This window comes from Tiliqua scincoides, chromosome 2 (genome assembly GCF_035046505.1).
Source record: "Tiliqua scincoides isolate rTilSci1 chromosome 2, rTilSci1.hap2, whole genome shotgun sequence".
Lineage (NCBI taxonomy): Eukaryota > Metazoa > Chordata > Lepidosauria > Squamata > Scincidae > Tiliqua > Tiliqua scincoides.
The window spans coordinates 256,280,054-256,298,689 of NC_089822.1; the positions used below are offsets into that span (position 1 = coordinate 256,280,054).

At 46.6% G+C, this 18,636-nt stretch overlaps 1 protein-coding gene and 1 pseudogene across 1 annotated transcript; one reads left to right on the forward strand and one right to left on the reverse strand.

The window, feature by feature from the left end:
* The first annotated feature begins 9,027 nt into the window (after window positions 1-9,027).
* On the forward strand, window positions 9,028-10,176 carry LOC136639071 (uncharacterized protein F54H12.2-like). The gene has a single exon (XM_066613097.1). It carries the CDS (start codon window positions 9,028-9,030, stop codon window positions 10,174-10,176), a length of 1,149 nt encoding a protein of 382 aa, XP_066469194.1.
* A 5,817-nt stretch (window positions 10,177-15,993) lies between these two features.
* On the reverse strand, window positions 15,994-16,110 carry LOC136642242 (5S ribosomal RNA; annotated as a pseudogene).
* Window positions 16,111-18,636: the final 2,526 nt, after the last annotated feature.

Here is an 18,636-nt window from a genome sequence, read left to right on the forward strand (position 1 = left end):
GGGACTGGGCATGCCAGGCAAGGAAACTCACCCTGCCTTTGGGCTTCAAGGGCAACACGTTCAATGAATATGAGTCAAATGACTTCTTTTGCAGAAAGGGTGCAGTGTCGTTAACAGAAATTTCTGGATTTTACTTTACCTCATTGCAGTGGCGTAGCTAATTAATTAATTAATTAATTAATTAATTAATTAATTAATTAATTAATTAATTAATTAATTAATTAAATGAAAAGTTATTGGTTCCATGCTGTATCATAACAATATCTCATTGGCACGTAGAACAATCAGTCTCACAGGTCAGTTTGGAGTTAAGCAAATTCACTTTTTGTTCCATAAGGCAGTTGTGTTTTCATTTTCTAGTTAGTTGGCCATAACCTTTGATAGAATACAGATATTCCATTGCAGTTTGTTGCACTGCATTCAGCATTAAATTACCTTTCCAATGATATATAACATGATGGTATTGTTCATACATACCAAGATTTTCATAATTTTGGTCACTAGTGTCAAGCTCAGCTTGTTGCCCCCCTAAAACTTGATGCCTGGTGCAACTGCTACCCCCTGCACCCCCTTACCTACGCCACTGCCTCAGTGTCTGATGCAGAACAACAAATTGCAACATTGTGCTGTGTACGTGTGTAGGCCCAGAAGAGATACCTGTCTGCAGGTTAAATAGGATAGATGTTTATTTGAGAGCAGAGTGACTTGAAGAACCCAACCCTCAATGACCAAAACCAAATAAAACACAAACATAGAAGAGGTCCTGCCTATGGTGGGGGAGGGCACACTGGCCCCAAGGAGAACAGTGTAGTTTTTGGTGCTTGCTACTAAGGAGGCAGGGATCATGGAAAAATGCCGCTGTGCCGAAATGAAGCAAGCAGCTTGTAAACTAGACACAAATCAGTACATTCCCATCATTCAAAATACAGTTGCCTCCTTTTAACTTGATGACTTAGGGCCCAATCCTATCCAACTTTCTAGTACCGGTGCAACCACAAAGTGGCGCAAGGTAAAGGAACAAATTTTCGCATACCTTAAGGAGGCTTCTGTGATTGCTGCCCCACCACAAGATGCAGTGCATGCCCCGTTGGCACAGCTGCACAGGCACTGGAAAATTGGACAGGATTGGGCCGTTATACAGCAACTTCAGACAGTTCTTTGAAGCGTTGGGACTTCAAATTCCAGAACAACCAGTGCCAAGTAAAAATAAAAGAAGGGCTCCTTTGTAAGTGGACTGCAGCGCACGCAAATCCAAATACCACAAATTCTCATTTCTTCCACAACTTCATAGGCAGTGGTGATGCAATGGCTATAGATTGCACTTCTCCTGCACTTCAAACACCTTGAGCGCCCTTTGCTGTCCCCACACTCCAAGTGTCAAGAGATGCATTCACGGGCATTTCAGAGAAGAAAGAACCATCCTCCCCAATCCGCGTGACTGCTCCTGCAGTAGAGCAGCACAGAGTTTGGAGCAGGAAGCTATACAATATGCTAGAACAGTGTTGCTCAAACTGTGGGTCGGAACCCACTAGGTGGGTTGCAATCCAATTTCAGGTGGGTCCCCATTCATTGCAATATTTTATTTTTGATAGATTAGACCTGATGCTACCATGGTCTGTGACTGCATTTGGGGAAATGTTACAGAGCTGGACTTTTAACAAGCTACTATGTATATTCTTTTAACAATGATAGTCAATAGGATTGACTATCAATCCTTACCTGACTATGTATATTCTTTTAACAATGACAGTCAATAGGACTTACTCCTGGGTAAGTGTGGGTAGGATTGCAGCCTAGGACTGTAAAAAATTCTCCTGCTCGATGATGTCACTTCTGCTCATGACATCACTTCTGGTGGGTCCTGACAGATTCTCATTCTAAAAAGTGGGTCCCGGTGTTGAACGTGTGACAACCACTGTGCTAGAGAAACCTTATAGTCCAATAATATGTTGTTATCCTTTGGCACGAACCTCTCAAGGCACAGCTTGTGTGAGGAGGTGCTGACAACTGTTCCTGCCTCCCCACAAAATTTTTCCCTTCAAACAAAACAGGAGATGATTTGCCAAGCACAAACGCAGGCAATGAAAACTGGCCTTGATCTATAGGTCAAATCCGGTGGAGCAGCTGCAACTCCATCCCCACCTAATTACTTATGCTGTAAATCTGTTCCAAGGAGGTTCAGAGAAAACATATGGTCGAAATAGAGTATTTGTTGTTGAGATGAGCCCACTGATCTGGTAGTCTCCTGGCTTGTAATAATTCAATGGGCGACTTCGATCACGGATCCTGCTAAGAGGGCATTTTGTCTTCAGCATCCCACAGGGAGTAAGGGGCAGCCACAAAAGCAAAAGCAGCAGCAGCATTGCTGAGAACCCCTGCCACACCAACTACCAGGTTAATTGGAGCCCAGTCAGAGCTTCGGATCTGAAAGGGAAGACGTCGAAGTCCACATTGGCAGAAGCCCACATGCCCTGAATCTGACTCTGGCTCTTATCAGTGTAGGAGGTTGGTCTGCACCAGTCTTTTTAAGATCTGTACAGAAAGTTCCCTCTCCAGTTGTTCTCAGATGTTACCTTTGGGAGAATCCCTTGAGTTTTGCTCAGGAGAAGAATAAAGCACAGTGTTGTTGATAATTGCTAGGGACAGAGTCGCTCTTGCACCATCCTGAACTCTCTGTGCTGCTCCATGCGCAGGTGTACAATTAGAGAAAACATGTTTGTGAAATGTCCCTCTGCTCAGCTGTCATCTTCCATGAACAAGGCAAGGAGTCGCTTAGCAGGACTACAGTATCCCAGGAAATCACATATGCACTCAATAGGTCACCTCAGTTGTACCAATTACATCGGGCATGATCAACAGAGAGTACAAGTGCAGAGGTGTCAGACATAAGGTGTCAGTCATAAATATGACCAAACTTTGTGTATTCTCTCTTCTGTCGCTTTCAGCTAATGAATGAGAAAAAAGTGATTTTTCTGGTCTTCACCAGCTTAATGATAGGGCCTGGGCAGGCATGTCCATTCAGGGAGAGCAGGTCACAAACCCCTGACAGACACCCTGCATCCACACCCAAAGCCTGCAAAGGCAGCCTTGGCCCCCAGAGTGGACTAGGAGATGGCACTGTCATGGGCCCTGAAGCATGAACAGGAGCTCTCCATGGGCTTTTCTACTGTGACCTCATCCAGGGCCATGGTGTGTACAGGGCCTGCGGGTGGCTGCTTGCGGGGGGTCTACTCTGGATCCCCATTCAGCTCTCTCTGCACTGTACCCTGAAGCAGAGCAGCAGACCTCACCAGCAGTGGGGAATCTTCCAGGACATCCTTTACCTCCTGCGGCCCACCATTGTGGGCTGCCACCCCCCCCCCAGCTGGGGCTCAGCCAAGTGCCAGCCCCAGCCTTGCTGCCACTTGCACATTCGCCCCGTTGGCTGGCACTACTGTACACAATGGCAAGTGTCTCTAGGCATGAGCCTGGCAGTGTTCTAACTTTGAGGTGGTCCCATCCCCAGGTTCCACAGGGACTGAGGAATTTAGGAAGGGGGTGCAATCAGGCATCTTGCCCCAGGTCCAATGCCAGCTCTTATTGTCTCTGCCTCAATTGGAAGCTGGTGGCTCCACAGCTGGCACCAGGGGGCTCTGCAGGTGGCACCAAGGAGTGAAGGTTGGATCCTCATCCAGTTTAGCAAGGAAGAGTGGCACATTCAGCCAGCACAGGAAGGGCTCTGGGGCAGGGGGGGCAGGCGGGCTACACTCCAAATGTAGGCTCCATTTTGAATCTGCTTCTCTATGCTATGGAAAATCATACCACTGCACCCCAGTTGAATTTCTAACGTGCATCACTTCAAGTGACACTTTTTATGAAGATTGACACACGGATGTCCTGGAGTTCTAACATACAATCATCCCCTTCAATTTCAGCAGATATGAGCATCCCGATTTACTGGCTGAAGGTGTGCCTGCAAAGCACAGCACAGTGTTATACAGGAGGGTCCTCTTTATCCGTGGATTTAGGACCAGCAGGTTTGACCCACTGCAGGTCCCAAACCTGCAGCTGAGGACCCACTGAGTCCTTCTTTTGGTCTTATCTGGGAGCCCTTCTGAGACCCACAGAGCCTCATTTGTTGCTTCTACTAATAATAATGCTCAGACATCCATGGACTGGCTTTCACTCTCTCTGATTATGAAACAAAGCCCAGGTGAAATAAACTTGCCTGACCTTTTTTTGATTTTTCTTTTTTTTCCTCTTTTTTCCTTTCCCTTCTGTGCTTCAGATTTAAATTTGTACTTTAATTTCACCTTCAAAGAGCACCAAAACACATCTAGACTTGATCTCATGCCAGATGGTCCAGACACACATTAAACTACAAGGAGTGGCACTGATTATTGGGGTCTGGGAATGCTGTGAACTGAACTGGGTGGCCTACTACTGGGGCCTAGTAGTTCTGGTCTGAGGGTGCAGGGTTCACTTTCCCATGTTTGAACTGTACTAATACATGTTGGTGCTTATGGAGAAGACCTGGGCTGTATTTCCACTACAGCTTTAATCTGCTTTCCATGCTCTTCTTTTCTCCCACTGCATATTTATAGCAGTGTTTCTGAACCAATAGTACTTGTATCACTTGTACTACCAGTGGTACTTGAAGTGATAACCAGTGGTACTGGGGGAACCCCCCAGATCCCCACTGTCTAGTGGCAAAACCAGCAATACAATGCAACAAGCAGTAGTAGGAGCCTTGGTTTGGTGGGCAGAGCTCCAGCATGTCCTCCTGTCTGCCCTGAGCCTCATACCGATTATGCCAGATCCCAATCCCCATTCCTGTGGAGTTCGGAGTGGCTACAAGCTGCTCTGCTCTCCTTGGACTTGTGCCACCACAGCGACCAGGTGCCTTACCCAAAGGTAAAGGGAAAAGTTTCCCCTTACCTCTGTCTGAGCCACTTTGGACTTCTATCCTGCGCTGGATATAGCACAAGCCTCTTGACTTGCCTGTTCCAGCGCATGATAGGATTGTGCCCTTATTCTCCATTCCTTTTCTAATGATCCCAAGCATGGAATTAGCCTTCTTCACTGCTGCTGCACATTGGGTCAACACTTTCATCAACCTGTCCACCAGCACATCAAGATCCCTCTCCTGACTTGTCACAGACAGCTCAGAACCCATTAACTTATATGTGAAGTTTTCATTTTTTGCCCCAATGTGCATTAATTTACATTTACTTACACTGAAATGCATCTGCCATTTTGCTGCCCATTCTCCTAGTTTGGAGAGATCCTTCTGGAGCTCCTCACAATCTCTTCTGGTTTTCATCACTTGAAAAAGTTTGGTATCATTCGCAAACTTAGCCACCTTGCTGCTTAACCTGGTCACCAGGTCATTTATGAAGAGGTTGAAAAGCACTGGTCCCAGGACAGATCCTTGGGGCACACCACTTTTCACCTCTGTCCACTGGGAAAATTATCCATTGACACCCACTCTTTGTTTCCTAGTCCTCAACCAGTTCCTAATCCAGGTGAGGACCTGCCCTCTAATTCCTTGACCGTGGAGTTTTCTCAGTAGCCTTTGGTGAGGGACTGTGTCGAACGCCTTCTGAAAGTCCAGACATATAATGTCCACGCGTTCTCCAGCATCCACATGCCTATTGACCTTTTCAAAGAATTCTAAAATATTCATGTGCCAAGACTTACCCTTACAGAAACCATGCTGATTCTTCCTCAGCAAGGCTTGTTTGTATAAGGGCACAATCCTAATTTTCATTAGGCCAGCACAAGTTTCTTAATAAAAGTTTCTTTAAATATGTTAGCTTCAAATAAGTCCCTTGCTCTGGCCCAGAAGGGTCGCAAACACGCCATAAAAGAGCCTCCCAAGTCGCTCCAAGCTTCCTGTTGATTATATTTTAAGCCTGTTCGTTAGCATGAATGCCTTTTCTGATCCCCTGGTATGGCTTGATTCAATGATGAGAGAGGCGGATTACACTTATTACGGAGAATGTAGACGGGCAGTGCTTAGGTACAACTATCAATTTTTATAATGCCGTGGATCCGTGTAGTAATTCAATCGAATGGGGTACACACAAGGGTGATTTAACTGAAAAGGTCCCCCTCGAGAGTGAAGAACCGGAGCCCTGTATTGGACCTCCAGAGGGGGTTTTATATAGGGGAAATTCTCTGTCTGACAGCGAGGAAATAGAAGCGGATTCAGCACCCTATTGGACACATTCCATGGTAAGCAAAATTGTTTTTTTGGGGGGGTGCATGGGGTGGTTTCGATATTGAGCACATGGGGTGGGGTGGTAATAATTTGCATATTTCTTTTAAATAACTAGATGCGGGAACTAGATGTTGCGCCACTAGACTGGTCGGCTGATGGGGATACCAGTGAAGATATCTGGAAAGTCCCAAAGAAGACAAATCCCCAGTGTCCGTGCATGTCTGTATGTAAATTTTACTGGGGGATCTGAAATATATACACACGGTTATTTTTAAATTAGCTAAATACATCAGTCACTGAGGAAAAAAAAATGTGAGTGGGGGTTGATGATGAGAAATGATTTTTTTATCTTGTCTAGGAAATTGAAGAGGCTGTTGGGGGTCTTGAAAAACTGAGTCTCAGTGAACTGCTAGGCCAATCCTGCTCCCCTAAAATTCCTGAGGAATGAAAATAAATGTGAAGAAAAAATAAAATTGCATTACGTTATCCGATTGTGCGCGTTTCTGTGCTAAACTGGAACCATGGAAAAGCATAAGGAAATTTTAAAAAATATATATTATACACCTGAGGCTGTCGGGAGCTTTGGAGGGGTAAACACCCTCTTTCAAGAGGCCAAAAAGCATAGTAAATCTCTGACTCAAAAACATGTTCAGGAGTGGCTTGCAGAGCAAGATGTTTACACATTGCACAAGCAACCTCGAGTACGATTTAAGTGAAACAAAATGGTTGTTTCGGGAATGGATGCACAATGGCAGGCTGATTTAGTGGATATGCAGCAGTTTTCTAAGTACAACGCGGGGCACAAGTACATTTTAACGGTGGTGGATATACTTTCTAAATACGCATGGGCCAGAAGCTTGAAAGACAAATCAGGCAGACAAGTGGCTGCTGCTTTTCAACATATTTTCAAACAGGGGAGAATACCACACAAACTGCAGACTGATTCTGGTAAAGAATTTCTAAACTGTACTGTGAGAGAACTATTAAAAAAACAAGGCATCCATCACTTTGTTACAGGGAATGAGGTCAAAGCAGCTGTTGTGCAATGTTTTAATAGAACATTAAAAACAAAAATGTGGAGATTTTTCACAGCTAACAACACTTTTAGATACAAGAAAGTGCTGCCGCGACTTATAAGCAGTTATAACCACACGGTGCACAGAACGACCAGGGTTCGTCCTGCGGATGTGAACCATTCCAACACTGTGTCTGTCTGGAAAACCATGTACGGAGATTGGGTTAGAGGGAGAAAAGAGGTTTCTGTGTTCAGAAAAGGAGATAATGTGAGGATCTCTAAGCTCAAGGGGGTATTTGAAAAAGGTTACAAACAAAGCTTTACCAGTGAGATTTTCATAGTCGACCAAGTCAGCAGCAAGGGGAGAGGACCCGTGTACAGCTTAAAAGATTACGAGGGAGAGAGCATTGCGGGGATTTTCTATCCTGAAGAATTACAGAGAGTGAGGACGGGAGAGGATAGGGTTTACAAGGTTGAAAAAGTTCTATCTACGAGGGGGAGGAGTAAGAAAAAGCAACACTTGGTGAAATGGTTAGGGTGGCCTGACAAATTTAATAGTTGGGTTGCAGACTCTGAGTTGCATGAAGCTAAGTAGCAAAGGGGGGAAATGGCGGAAAATGATTTTTACATCACCCTAGCAACGCCTGCAATAAAATATTTCAACAGAACAACAGTGCTGCCTTCACGATCCGTCTGGCATGCTCCCTGGATCTGCAGGGGGAGTGGGAAGTGGGATTAGTGGAGATACAGTACCCTCACACCTGGGACACACTCACAGATGATAGAAAATTTCAAATTGACGATGGAAGGACAGAATGGCTATTCACTCTACGGAGAGGTTATTACGCTTCAGTACCTGACATACTGGATAATATGAACAAGGTAATAATGAGCCATATAAATCCACCACCTGATACATCTCTGACCTATGATTCTGTGGATAGGAAGGTCTATCTTAATGCTCCATCGCTTCACAAAATTGAAGCAGAAGCAGAACTGTCTCATATATCAGGGCTGGACACGAGCTTAGCCACCAGAAAATCAACCTTCACTGTGGATATTACAGGAGGATTTAGCACCCTGTATGTTTACACAGACATTATAGACCACCAGGTCATGGGGGACTTTTATGTGACTCTGTTGTGATGTGTTCCTATTCGCGGGGAGAACGGTGAACGAGTCACAATCACTTACGATAGGCCGCATTATGTGCTTGTAAACAGGGACCATATAGACACCATCACAGTGGAGATAAAGACAGACCAGAACAAAAATGTGTCATTTCGTTTCAGCAAAGTGATTGTGAAGCTGCACTTCTATCCCAGGAAAAAGAGGTTATTTTAAAACATGGTCCTTCTAAAACGTTACGGGGATCCCGCCCTTTATAGCAACTATTATAGGGTGCAGGCGGGGCAAGGCCTTCAAGGTTTTCATGGAGCACCTGTTATGTATGGAGCGGGGGTCGGTGGCATATTCCGAAGACTTTTTCAAAAGGCAGTTCCCCTTTTGAGGCGGGGATTAGAGATTATTAAGCTGCACATAAAATTAGCTGCCCGCAATATTACCTGAGACTTGGTTGGGAATGTTTCTCAGGCCGTATTGAATAAAGCTATTCCGCAAAGGGGGCTGGGGCTGATGTACGTGGAAAGAAGGAAAGCGGTTAAACGAAAAGCATCATGAGCACTGCTGACAGGCCCACCCCGCCCCTTTAAAAGAAGGGCTAAAAGTCGAAGGACGACGCAGAAGAGAAAAGCTCAGAGACTGAGGTGTAGAAAGAGAGCCCTCTCTAGAGACATATTTTAAAACGATCATGGCCTTTATTCACGGGTACTCAGAAGAGTGTACAAAATCCGAACTAGACCTGTTCCAAATAGCCCCTACGCAGACCAGCATTGAAGGAAGCATTTATGTGGAGGTGCCTCCGTTGACGGCTTCCATTTTTAGTCAGCTGGACGTGACCCTGGGAGACAGACTCATCAGTCAAAGCAACAACTGCTACCCCTATAGGGCTTTCATCGAGTCTGTGTTAAACTATGGCAAAGACACGCTATCCAGCCAGTTCTCTGCAGGGCTGTTTTACAAAGACACTCCTGGTGAACACGACTCAGCAGACCTGGATGGCCACAACCAGGGGTTTATTAAAAGAGCGGGTCTGACTGCTGAAAGCAGAAAAATAGAACTCCTGGGGCATCTCCACGCGGACCTCTTTTTTCAAGAAAAACTACTGTTAAACGGCGTGGACATGAAAATTAAACTCACCCGGAGCAAAGACAGATTCTGCTTGATGACTGATGATGCCAATGTACGCTACAAGTTGAAGATTTTGACAGCGTCGCTGTTAGTAAAGAAAGTGAGAGTCGCCCCAGGGGTATGGCTGGGGCACGCCAAAGCTTTGCTTACAACTGCCACCAAGTACCCTGTGGACTGTGTCAGTATGAAAGTGTTTAGTCTCCCTGAGGGGAATCGCTTCAGTAACCAGGAGAACCTGTTTTTGGGGCAACTTCCGAAGATGGTCATAATCGGCCTGGTGGACAACGATGCTTTCAGTGGGACCTTCAGCAAAAACCCGTTTAACTTTAAGCATTATGACATCAGTTTTTTTGCTATTTACCTGTCAGGCTACCAAATCCCCTCAAAACCGTTTCAGCCAGACTTTCAAGAAGGAAGCTGTGTGAGGAAGTACATGAGCCTGGTGCATGCCTCTGGTAAGCACATGAAAGACAAAGGGCTGATAGTCAACAGAGAAGACTTTGCGAGGGGGTACACGCTCTTTGCCTTCGATCTGTCCCCTGACCAGGAATGTGGTGACCACTATTCCTTGATCAACACGGGGAACCTTAGGGCAGAAGTTTGGTTTGCCATACCCCTCCCGCAGACCGTTATCATGATTGTTTATGGGGTTTTTGACAATATAATTGAAATAAATAACCAGAGGAATGTTCTGTTTGATTATATGTGACATGGACACTCTGCAGTTAACACGGCTGCTGACCGCTGACCCCACCACCCACAAGGTATTCAAGGGAGTGTTTCCTTGTGACCAACTTCCTAAAGCAAATCAGCTACAGAGACCCGCAGGGCTGGGTCTGGGAGAGCACTGACTGACCGGGAGAGCACTGGCTTGATTTGTACCTGGCAGAGGAAAACCACGTAGAGTTTTTCGACTCCTATGGACATGCGCCAGACCATCCCCGATTCCCAAAGGCAATCATGGATTTTTAAAGAAAATATGGCCCTGTAACGACATTTCAAACAAAACAAGTACAGCCCCTGGACTCTGCAACCTGCGGATACCATTGTGTGTGTTTTCTGCGCCAGCACTGTAAGGGGTTAACTTTCAACCAGATTCAAGGACTCTATGCCGATGATTTGCTAAGGAACGATCGCATGGTACTGCTATTTGTAAAAAAGAAATCGTACGTGCCGCGGATTGCCCCCCAGTTTTTTTAATCAACACCAAACCTGTGTGTCTTGTAGTAATTTTCATGGGTATGTTTTTCAATAAAAGATACTCCCACTGAGGGGGTTTAAAAGAAAAAAAAAAGCCGAAGCAGCATGTTTTTTTTTTTTTTAAGTGCTTTTATTTTTATAAGGTGAGCCACGGAACAGAACTACATTGTCTCTGCTTTTTAGAAGATCTTCTGGAAGCCTTGGGGAATGCTTTAATTCCGTCATGGAGCTGTGGTTTTTCAAGTGATCCAAAGAGGCCCTGTTTCCAGGGTTGCCAACAACCGTGGAAGGGATATTTAGTTCAGTCATCGCCTTCAGAAAGACATCCCAGCCTTTAGGGGTGTGCGCAGAAGGTAGCGCATGGATGTGTGTGATTCCTTTCACCAAGTCCAGCATGTTGGAGCCTGGGATAGTTTCCTCTTTGTAAACAAAAGCCCCCTTTTCATTCCACAAAGAAACAGACTTGTTTTGCATCATTTTGTTTAGCACTATCTTTGCAGGGCTCTTAAATCTGATGTACAAACTGTCCAAGACTTCATGATACATGTTGTCTGGAGCTGGAGAGGCATGTACTTTGGTTGTTGTCTCAGGTGCTGCTGTTGGTGAATGCATTGGTAACAACAAGCTCAGATGTCCTTTTTCAGCTTCCCCCTGTTTCACATGAGTTAGATATTTTTGAAGCAGAGCGGAATATTGTTTCGCCTTTTCATATTCCGTTAAGTCCCTTCTCTGTAAAACATTTTGCATGTCAACATCTAAGGAACTGAGGGCTGTAGTTCTGATGTTTTCTTCTCCCTGGGAAGGATTTTTCAGTTGCTCTAGCTGGTGGCTAGGCACAAGGAACATTTTTTCAGCGTGTTCCATCAGCGGGTTACGTAAAAGCTCTGCGATTAGGGGAAGAGCAATGCTTAACAAGTGTGCTAGAAACCCTCCAGACTGATTAACCAGTTGCTTCTTTTTTCTTATTGATAACCGTTTATTACTCAGTTTTTTGATGAGCGAGCGGTTTTTTCTCAGCACAGAAACCTGCCTGCCAGATAAGGATGTTAACATAAGGAACAGACAAGGAACATAAAAGGATGTTACCTTTTAAAGTGTTGAGTGCAATTTCTGAGATAGCCGAGACCAGGTCGTGAGGAGCCGCACACAGAATGGCTTTTCTCTGTCGCGGCGGGGCCTTGATAAGCATCTGCAAAATGGGTAGATTTCTTCTCATGCAGTTAGACATGTTGTCATGAGGAGGATGCGCTTACAATTGAAGGGTCTTGGGGTTAACTCACTTGCTTTTGTAAAGGGCTCCAAGTTTCTTTTTTTTCATAGCGAGTTTAGCATCTGTGTGAGTTCAGCAGCAGGGCAAGGAAGCCAGGGCCCCAGATACTGTCCTTCACTTCCCTTGAGAAGAAGGGCAGCAAACCAGTGTATGGTTTTTAAGTACCCCTAAAACAACAACAACAACAACTATGCAGTCAGGCAGCCAGCAGCAGGGTGGGGGCTATCCAGTGTTTTGCATCGAGTGTAACATGTATGACTATATGCCTCTGGGGCATAAGTCATGGGTGTGTCCTCAGTGCAAGGAGCTCCAGGGACTCAGGGAACGCGTCCACTCCCATGAAGCCTTGGTGGCTGACCTGGAGAAGCAGAGGCAGGCAGAGAGGACCGTGGGGAGACTTCCGGGGACGATCAGGCTTCGTCCCACCCTCAGGCATGCAGCTCCTCAGCTGCCCAGGTGGGAAGTCTTGGGCCTGGAGGACGTCATCCTGGAGAGGAGGGAAACAATCCCCTAGGGGGTACCCCTTCTTCAGGGGACGGGCCCCTATCTGAATGCACTCAGGATACTACTCGGGGGTTGGGGGCTTCTTGTAGTGGAGGATTCGATTATCAGAAACATAGAGAGGGGGTTTGCAATGGATGTGAGGACCGCATGGCGACTTGTCTGCCTGCAAAGGTTACAGAAATCACTACTTGTCTGGACAGGCTGGTAGATAGTGCTGGGGAGGAGGTAGCGGTTGTGGTGCATGTTGGCACCAATGATGTGGGGAAGTGTAGCAGGGAGGTCCTGGAGGCCAAATTTAGGCTATTAGGAAGGAGGCTGAAAGCCAGGACTCCAAAGGTAGCACTCTTGGAAGTGCTACCTGTTCCATGCGCAGAGCCAGCTAGGCAGGCGGAGATGAGGGGTCTCAGTGTGTGGATGAGACAGTGGTGTAGGAAGGAGGGGTTTAGATTTGTTAGGCACTGGGGAACATTTTGGAACAAGCAGGGACTGTACAAGAGGGACGGGCTTCACTTGAACCAGAATGGAACCAGACTGCTGGCGCATAACATTAAAAAGGTGGCAGAGCAGCTTTTAAACTGATCCCTGGGGGAAGGCCGACAGGAGCTGAGGGGCATCCGGTTCGGGACTCCTCATCCCTATGGGACGAGGATGGGGAGGTTAGAGAACAACAAGGTAAATACAGGGTAGGAAAAGAAATTGGGAAGGTAGCATGATGGAATGTGATAGATGGTTTAGCACAATGAGAGGATGCAGGGATAAAGGAGCAAATAAGCAGCCCATTCTTGGGCATTCCATGTACAAATGCTTTCATGCAAATGCCCGAAGTCTCCAAGCGAAGATGGGAGAACTGGAATGTCTGGTGACTAGAGAAAACTTTGATATAGTGGGCATATCGGAAACCTGGTGGAATGTGGAGAATCAATGGGATACTGCAATCCCGGGCTATAAACAATACAGGAGGGACAGGGAGGGGCGTGTTGGAGGTGGGGTGGCCGTTTATGTTAAGGAAGGGGTAGAATCCAGCAAAGTAGAAATTGAAGGCAGGTCTGACTCCACCGTAGAATCTTTGTGGGTTAAATTACCAGGCCTGAGGAGCAATGTAATACTGGAGGCGTATTATAGTCTTCCAGACCAGAAACCAGCAACTGTTACCCTGCACATGCCGGATCTTGGAAGCTAAGCAGGGTCAAGCCTGGTTAGTACTTGGATGGGAGACTGCCTGGGAATACCGGGTGGTGTAGGCTTATACCATAGTCTTTCAAGACTGAAGGTTGCCAACCAGACCAGAAACCTGAAGGGGATCTTGAAATGAGGAAACAGATCAGGGAGGTGACAAGCAGGGACAGGGTTGTAATCATGGGGGACTTAAATTATCCTCACATCAACTGGGTCAATTTGTGTTCTGGTTAAGAAAGAGAGACCGGATTCCTTGACATGCTAAATGACTGTACCTTAGAGCAGCTAGACATGGAGCCCACCAGAGGACAGGTGACTCTGGATTTAATATTGTGTGGTACTCAGGACCTGGTTAGAAATGTCAATGTTACTGAGCTATTAGGGAACAGTGACCATGCTGCGATCCGTTTCAACATGCATGTTGCGGGAAGTTTCTGTGGAATGTGGAATGGAACTATTGGATTCCACTCATCCCTAGAGGGACATTTGCTGGACAAGGTGCTTTCTGGTTTTCAGCGCTCATTACAGGACAGGAGAGTAGACATCTATCAACAAAGACATGGTAGTGCAGTGGTTCCTATACTGTGAGCCGCGGCTCCATGGGAAGCCAACCAGGAGAGCTGCGGAATTCTCACAAAAAACCTGCCTCCCTATACAATATATAGGATTGTAGTTCTAATGGGGAGCTGTGGCCCATGGCCCACTAGGCCAAGGGAGCTGCCAGATGAAAAGGTTTGGGAACCAATGGCATAGTGGGTTTGGGGTGGTGAGTATGACTGCATTCCCATCCCACCGACCCATACACTTTTCCTTTTGATACAGAGCACCACTTTTGCTTTCCACCTCTGCTGTTCCATCAGGCAGATGTGCAGGAATGGCTTGTGAGGCACATCCAGCATAAGAACATAAGAAGAGCCCTGCTGGATCAAGCCAAAGGCCCATCTAGTCCAGCTTCCTACATCTCACAGTGGCCACCAAATGCTTCAGGGAGCACTCAAGACAACAGGCACAACCTGTGTCCTGGTGCCCTCCCCTGCATCTGGCAATCAGAGGCAGCCTACCTCAAAAACAAGGAGCTTGCACATACCTACCATGGCTTGTAACCTCTTAAAGTCCTCCTCATTTGCTTTTTCTTCCAATAATAATGCTCAAGCATCCATGGATTGGCTTTTACTATCTCCCTCATTTCCATACGATGATTTTGAAAAATAAAAAATCTGTCAGGTCCCCCAAGCTGCTCACTGCCTCCCCAAAATACCAGCTCCCTTCTACTCACCCCCAAGCCCCTGGAGCAAGGGAAAACAAGCCAATGCCAGTTCTACAAGGAAGAGGTTGCTTCTCACCGCCGTCCCCTCTGAGGGGGCTCTTCCTCCTGCCTCCTCTCCTGCTACCACAGTCCTGGCTCCTCCAACCAGACCACTTGTTTGCTACGTGGGGGGGGGGGACTACGCCCACGTACCACTTCCTTTGGGCTGCTGCACATCATGGCTGGAGAGCCATCTGAGGGTGTAAAGCAGGGCAGTAGCAGTGGGCACAGGCACCTTTGGAGACACTCTGTGGGTGGGGCTGGATATAGGCTCACGCCATATTTCCCTTGCTTCTGTCCCCTTCCCTTTCACCTCCCATTCCATCCCTCCACCACTTCCTCCTCCCCATGAACCCTGTGTGCTGTTTCACTGTGATGTGGGGCTGGCAACACTTGCAGTAGGTCGCATGTTTATGTGCCAAGCTGTACCCAGGCATTGGCCTCTGCAAAAGTGTCAGTGCCATACATGACCACGCCGTGATCCCAGCTTCCCTGCAGCAAGCTGCTGATGTACAGGAGTGCCTTGTGTGGGGGGGCTAGATGGACCGCCTTGTACCTGTGTGTTGGAACATCTGTATTTATATCTGCTTGGAGGTGTGTTTCCAAGTGCAGGATGGGTATGCTGGGCTGTTTTCTGGCAGCTGTGCCCAGGGGTGTTGGCTGTTGTGCTACCCTGGGAGTGGGTTGCTAGTTGCCTGGTGACCTTTGATGCTGTGGTAGCTGCTCAGACTTGCTAGGAACATGTGGGCCAGTCGCTGACCAGCTGCTGTGCATGCACGCTTCGCTTGCCACATGGCTTTTGCTGGTCCACTGGTTGCTCTTCGGACCTTCAGTTGCTGGATGTGGGCTGGATGTTGCTAACTGTGCAGTCCATATGCATGATACTGTGTTCCTGCCAGCATTGCATATAATGGTCTCTAATAGAGAGGAGAGATTTTGCACTGGGCATGAATGGACTGGTGCATAAGGACCTCCTGTCCTGCTGAGAGCCAGAGTCAGATTCAGAGAAGGTGGGACTTGGCCAGTTTGCAGTTGGTTGGCAACCTTCAGTCTCGAAAGACTATGGTATAAGCCTACAGCACCCGGTATTCCCAAGCGGTCTCCCATCCAAGTACTAACCAGGCCTGACCCTGCTTAGCTTCCGAGATCAGAGGAGATCAGGCATGTGCAGGGTAACAGTTGCTGCCTTGGCCAGTTTAACAATGTTTAACAAAGTCCCTTTCAGATCTGAGGCTCTGGTTGACTCCATTTGTTATTAATGATGGCTGTGTGTTTGTGTTTGTGGGTGTGATGGGAGATATTCCCAGAATGCTACTGCTGCAATTGCTAACACTGGCGCTACTACCCTGTCCTCCCCGGGCAATGCTGACGACAAAATGCCCTCTTGGTTGGATAAGTGATCAAAGAGGCCCATTTAATTATTACAAGCCAGGAGACTACCAGATTAGCGGGCTGATCTCGACAACAAATTCTATCTTCTGACCGTATGTTTTCTCGGAGTCTCCCATTCATAGATTTTCAAAGTAAGTAACCATGTGGCGATGGGAGTCACAGCAGCTGCACCTGGTTCTGATTCACTCCTCTCAATCCTATTCATCAAGGACTGTCCTGATTTTCTGCTCCTGTCCTTATTGGAATCTGGTAAATCATGCCTTTTCTCCTCTGTTGGGAAAAATGGGAATGATTTTGCGGGGAGGCAATAAAGTGAAGCCACCACCTACTCACAACCTGCCATTTCACAAGCTTTAAGGTAAAGGTAAACCTTAAGGTAAAGATTAGACAAATGAGAGAGTACACTTACTTTCTCCTTCCTTCGCCTAACTTCTCAGTCTCCCTCCCTCCCCTCACAAAGATGCTTAGCGCACTTACCTTTGGCACTATCCTGTTCGACTTGCAGCCAGGTGTCTCTTCCCTACGTACACATGTGCATAGCACATGGAGTGCAAAACGCTGAAGCAGAGTAAAATCCAGACATTTCTGGATGCACTTTTTTTTTTTTTTTGCAAAAGATGCAGGAATTTGACTCAGTCATTGAATAGATGATCCCAAGACATATTTTCATTGCAGCATAGCAGGCCTGCGTTTCTGGAACCTCCTGCCCTTTTTCTTTGCCATTCATGAGATCAACCAGAATCCCAGGCTCCTGTCCAATGTCTCCCTTGGCTACAATGTCTATGAGAACTATTTCAATGCAAAACTGACTTCCGATGCCGTGACAGACCTGCTGTCTACTGGGCAAAAGAGTCTTCCAAATTACACTTGTGGAAGGAGGAATAAGTTGGTGGCTGTCCTGGAAGGGGCTGACTCTGCAATCTCCAGTCAGATTTCAAGCATGTTGGGCATCTACAAAATCTCACAGGCACAAAGAATGGGTGGTTCAGACTGCATGTAATTCTGCTTCATAGGCTGACTTGCATGGTCAAAAACAGGACACTGAGTATCTAAAATGGGAACTGAAATTCAGAATAGCAGTTCAGGTTACTAAAAAGAGTCTAAGTGAAATTTGGCTGTACATGTACACACAAGTCTCTTTGATCCCTCTGTCACCATTGCATAAAGAGGTTTGTCAGATTTTGGACACAAGTCCAAGGAAATACAAGCTTAGATGAGTGTACACACAGCTAGTGGCAATTCCAATTTCAGATTTCATGTAACTCTCTAGAAGAAGAAAGAAAAGAGAAGGAAAAATCCCCAAGATTTGTGTGTGTGGATTTATCTTCTTCTCTATTTTTAGCCTTCTCCCACACCATTTAAGCATCCCCTCCCTACACAGGGCAAAGAATCAGTGGTGGCTGCAAACATTACAGCTGGTCAACAATTACAGTTGCCGGAACCCCCACAGATGCAGAAACCTGTGGATAAGTGAATCCATGGGGCTGGGCACTCAACAGACCTCTAAAAACAACTGGAAGCACCTTCTGGTCACATCCGGAGGTAGTCTGAGGCCTGGGGAAGCTGCATGTGGCTTCCCTGTGCCTCAAAAAGTCTCCCGGATGCCTCCACCCCCGGTTCGAAGCTCATGGTGTGTTAAAACAGGGGGTTCCGAACCTGCAGCTAAAAAGGGCAGACCTGTAAAAAGGGCAGACCACACATGAGCACGGAGATTAGAAGTCCTAAATTAGCTGGGCAATTGAGGGTGCAATCCTAACCCTTTATGTCAGTGCTTTCCAGCACTGCCATAGCAGTGCCAATGGGACATGTGCTGCATCCTGCAGTTGGGTGTCACTCACGGAGGCCTCCTGGAAGTAAGGAAATGTTTGTTCCCTTACCGCGGAGCTGCACTGCCCTTATGTCAGTGCTGGAAAGCACTGACATAAGGGTTTAGGATTGCACCCTAAATGACATATTAATGGTGAACTGGTTTTTCACCACAACAGTGTTTCCCAGTGCAGAATTTCTAACCATAGAAATGAATCACAGTTGCATGCTTGCATCTGACAATGAATAGGGTTGTAGTCTGGGCTACTATTGGGGGAGGCAATAAACTTGTTTCTTATGCCTGGTAACCCCCTATCAATCCAGTGCACTCCTTGCTCAGATTTACTTCCTTACTCAGATTGCATGAAACTCTGGTGGCATGAGAGAGGCCACAGCTAAGTGTCAGGACACTTGCTTCTCGTAGAGAAGAAACCAGATTTGATCTTTGGCATCTCCTGTTAATTCAGAGAAAACATCCTCTCTGAAACTCCAGAGAGCTGGCATCAGTCATTGTC

Coding starts and splice junctions, on each gene's coding strand:
- LOC136639071 (XM_066613097.1), top strand. CDS start 9,028: ATGGCCTTTATTCACGGGTACTCAGAAGAGTGTACAAAATCCGAACTA.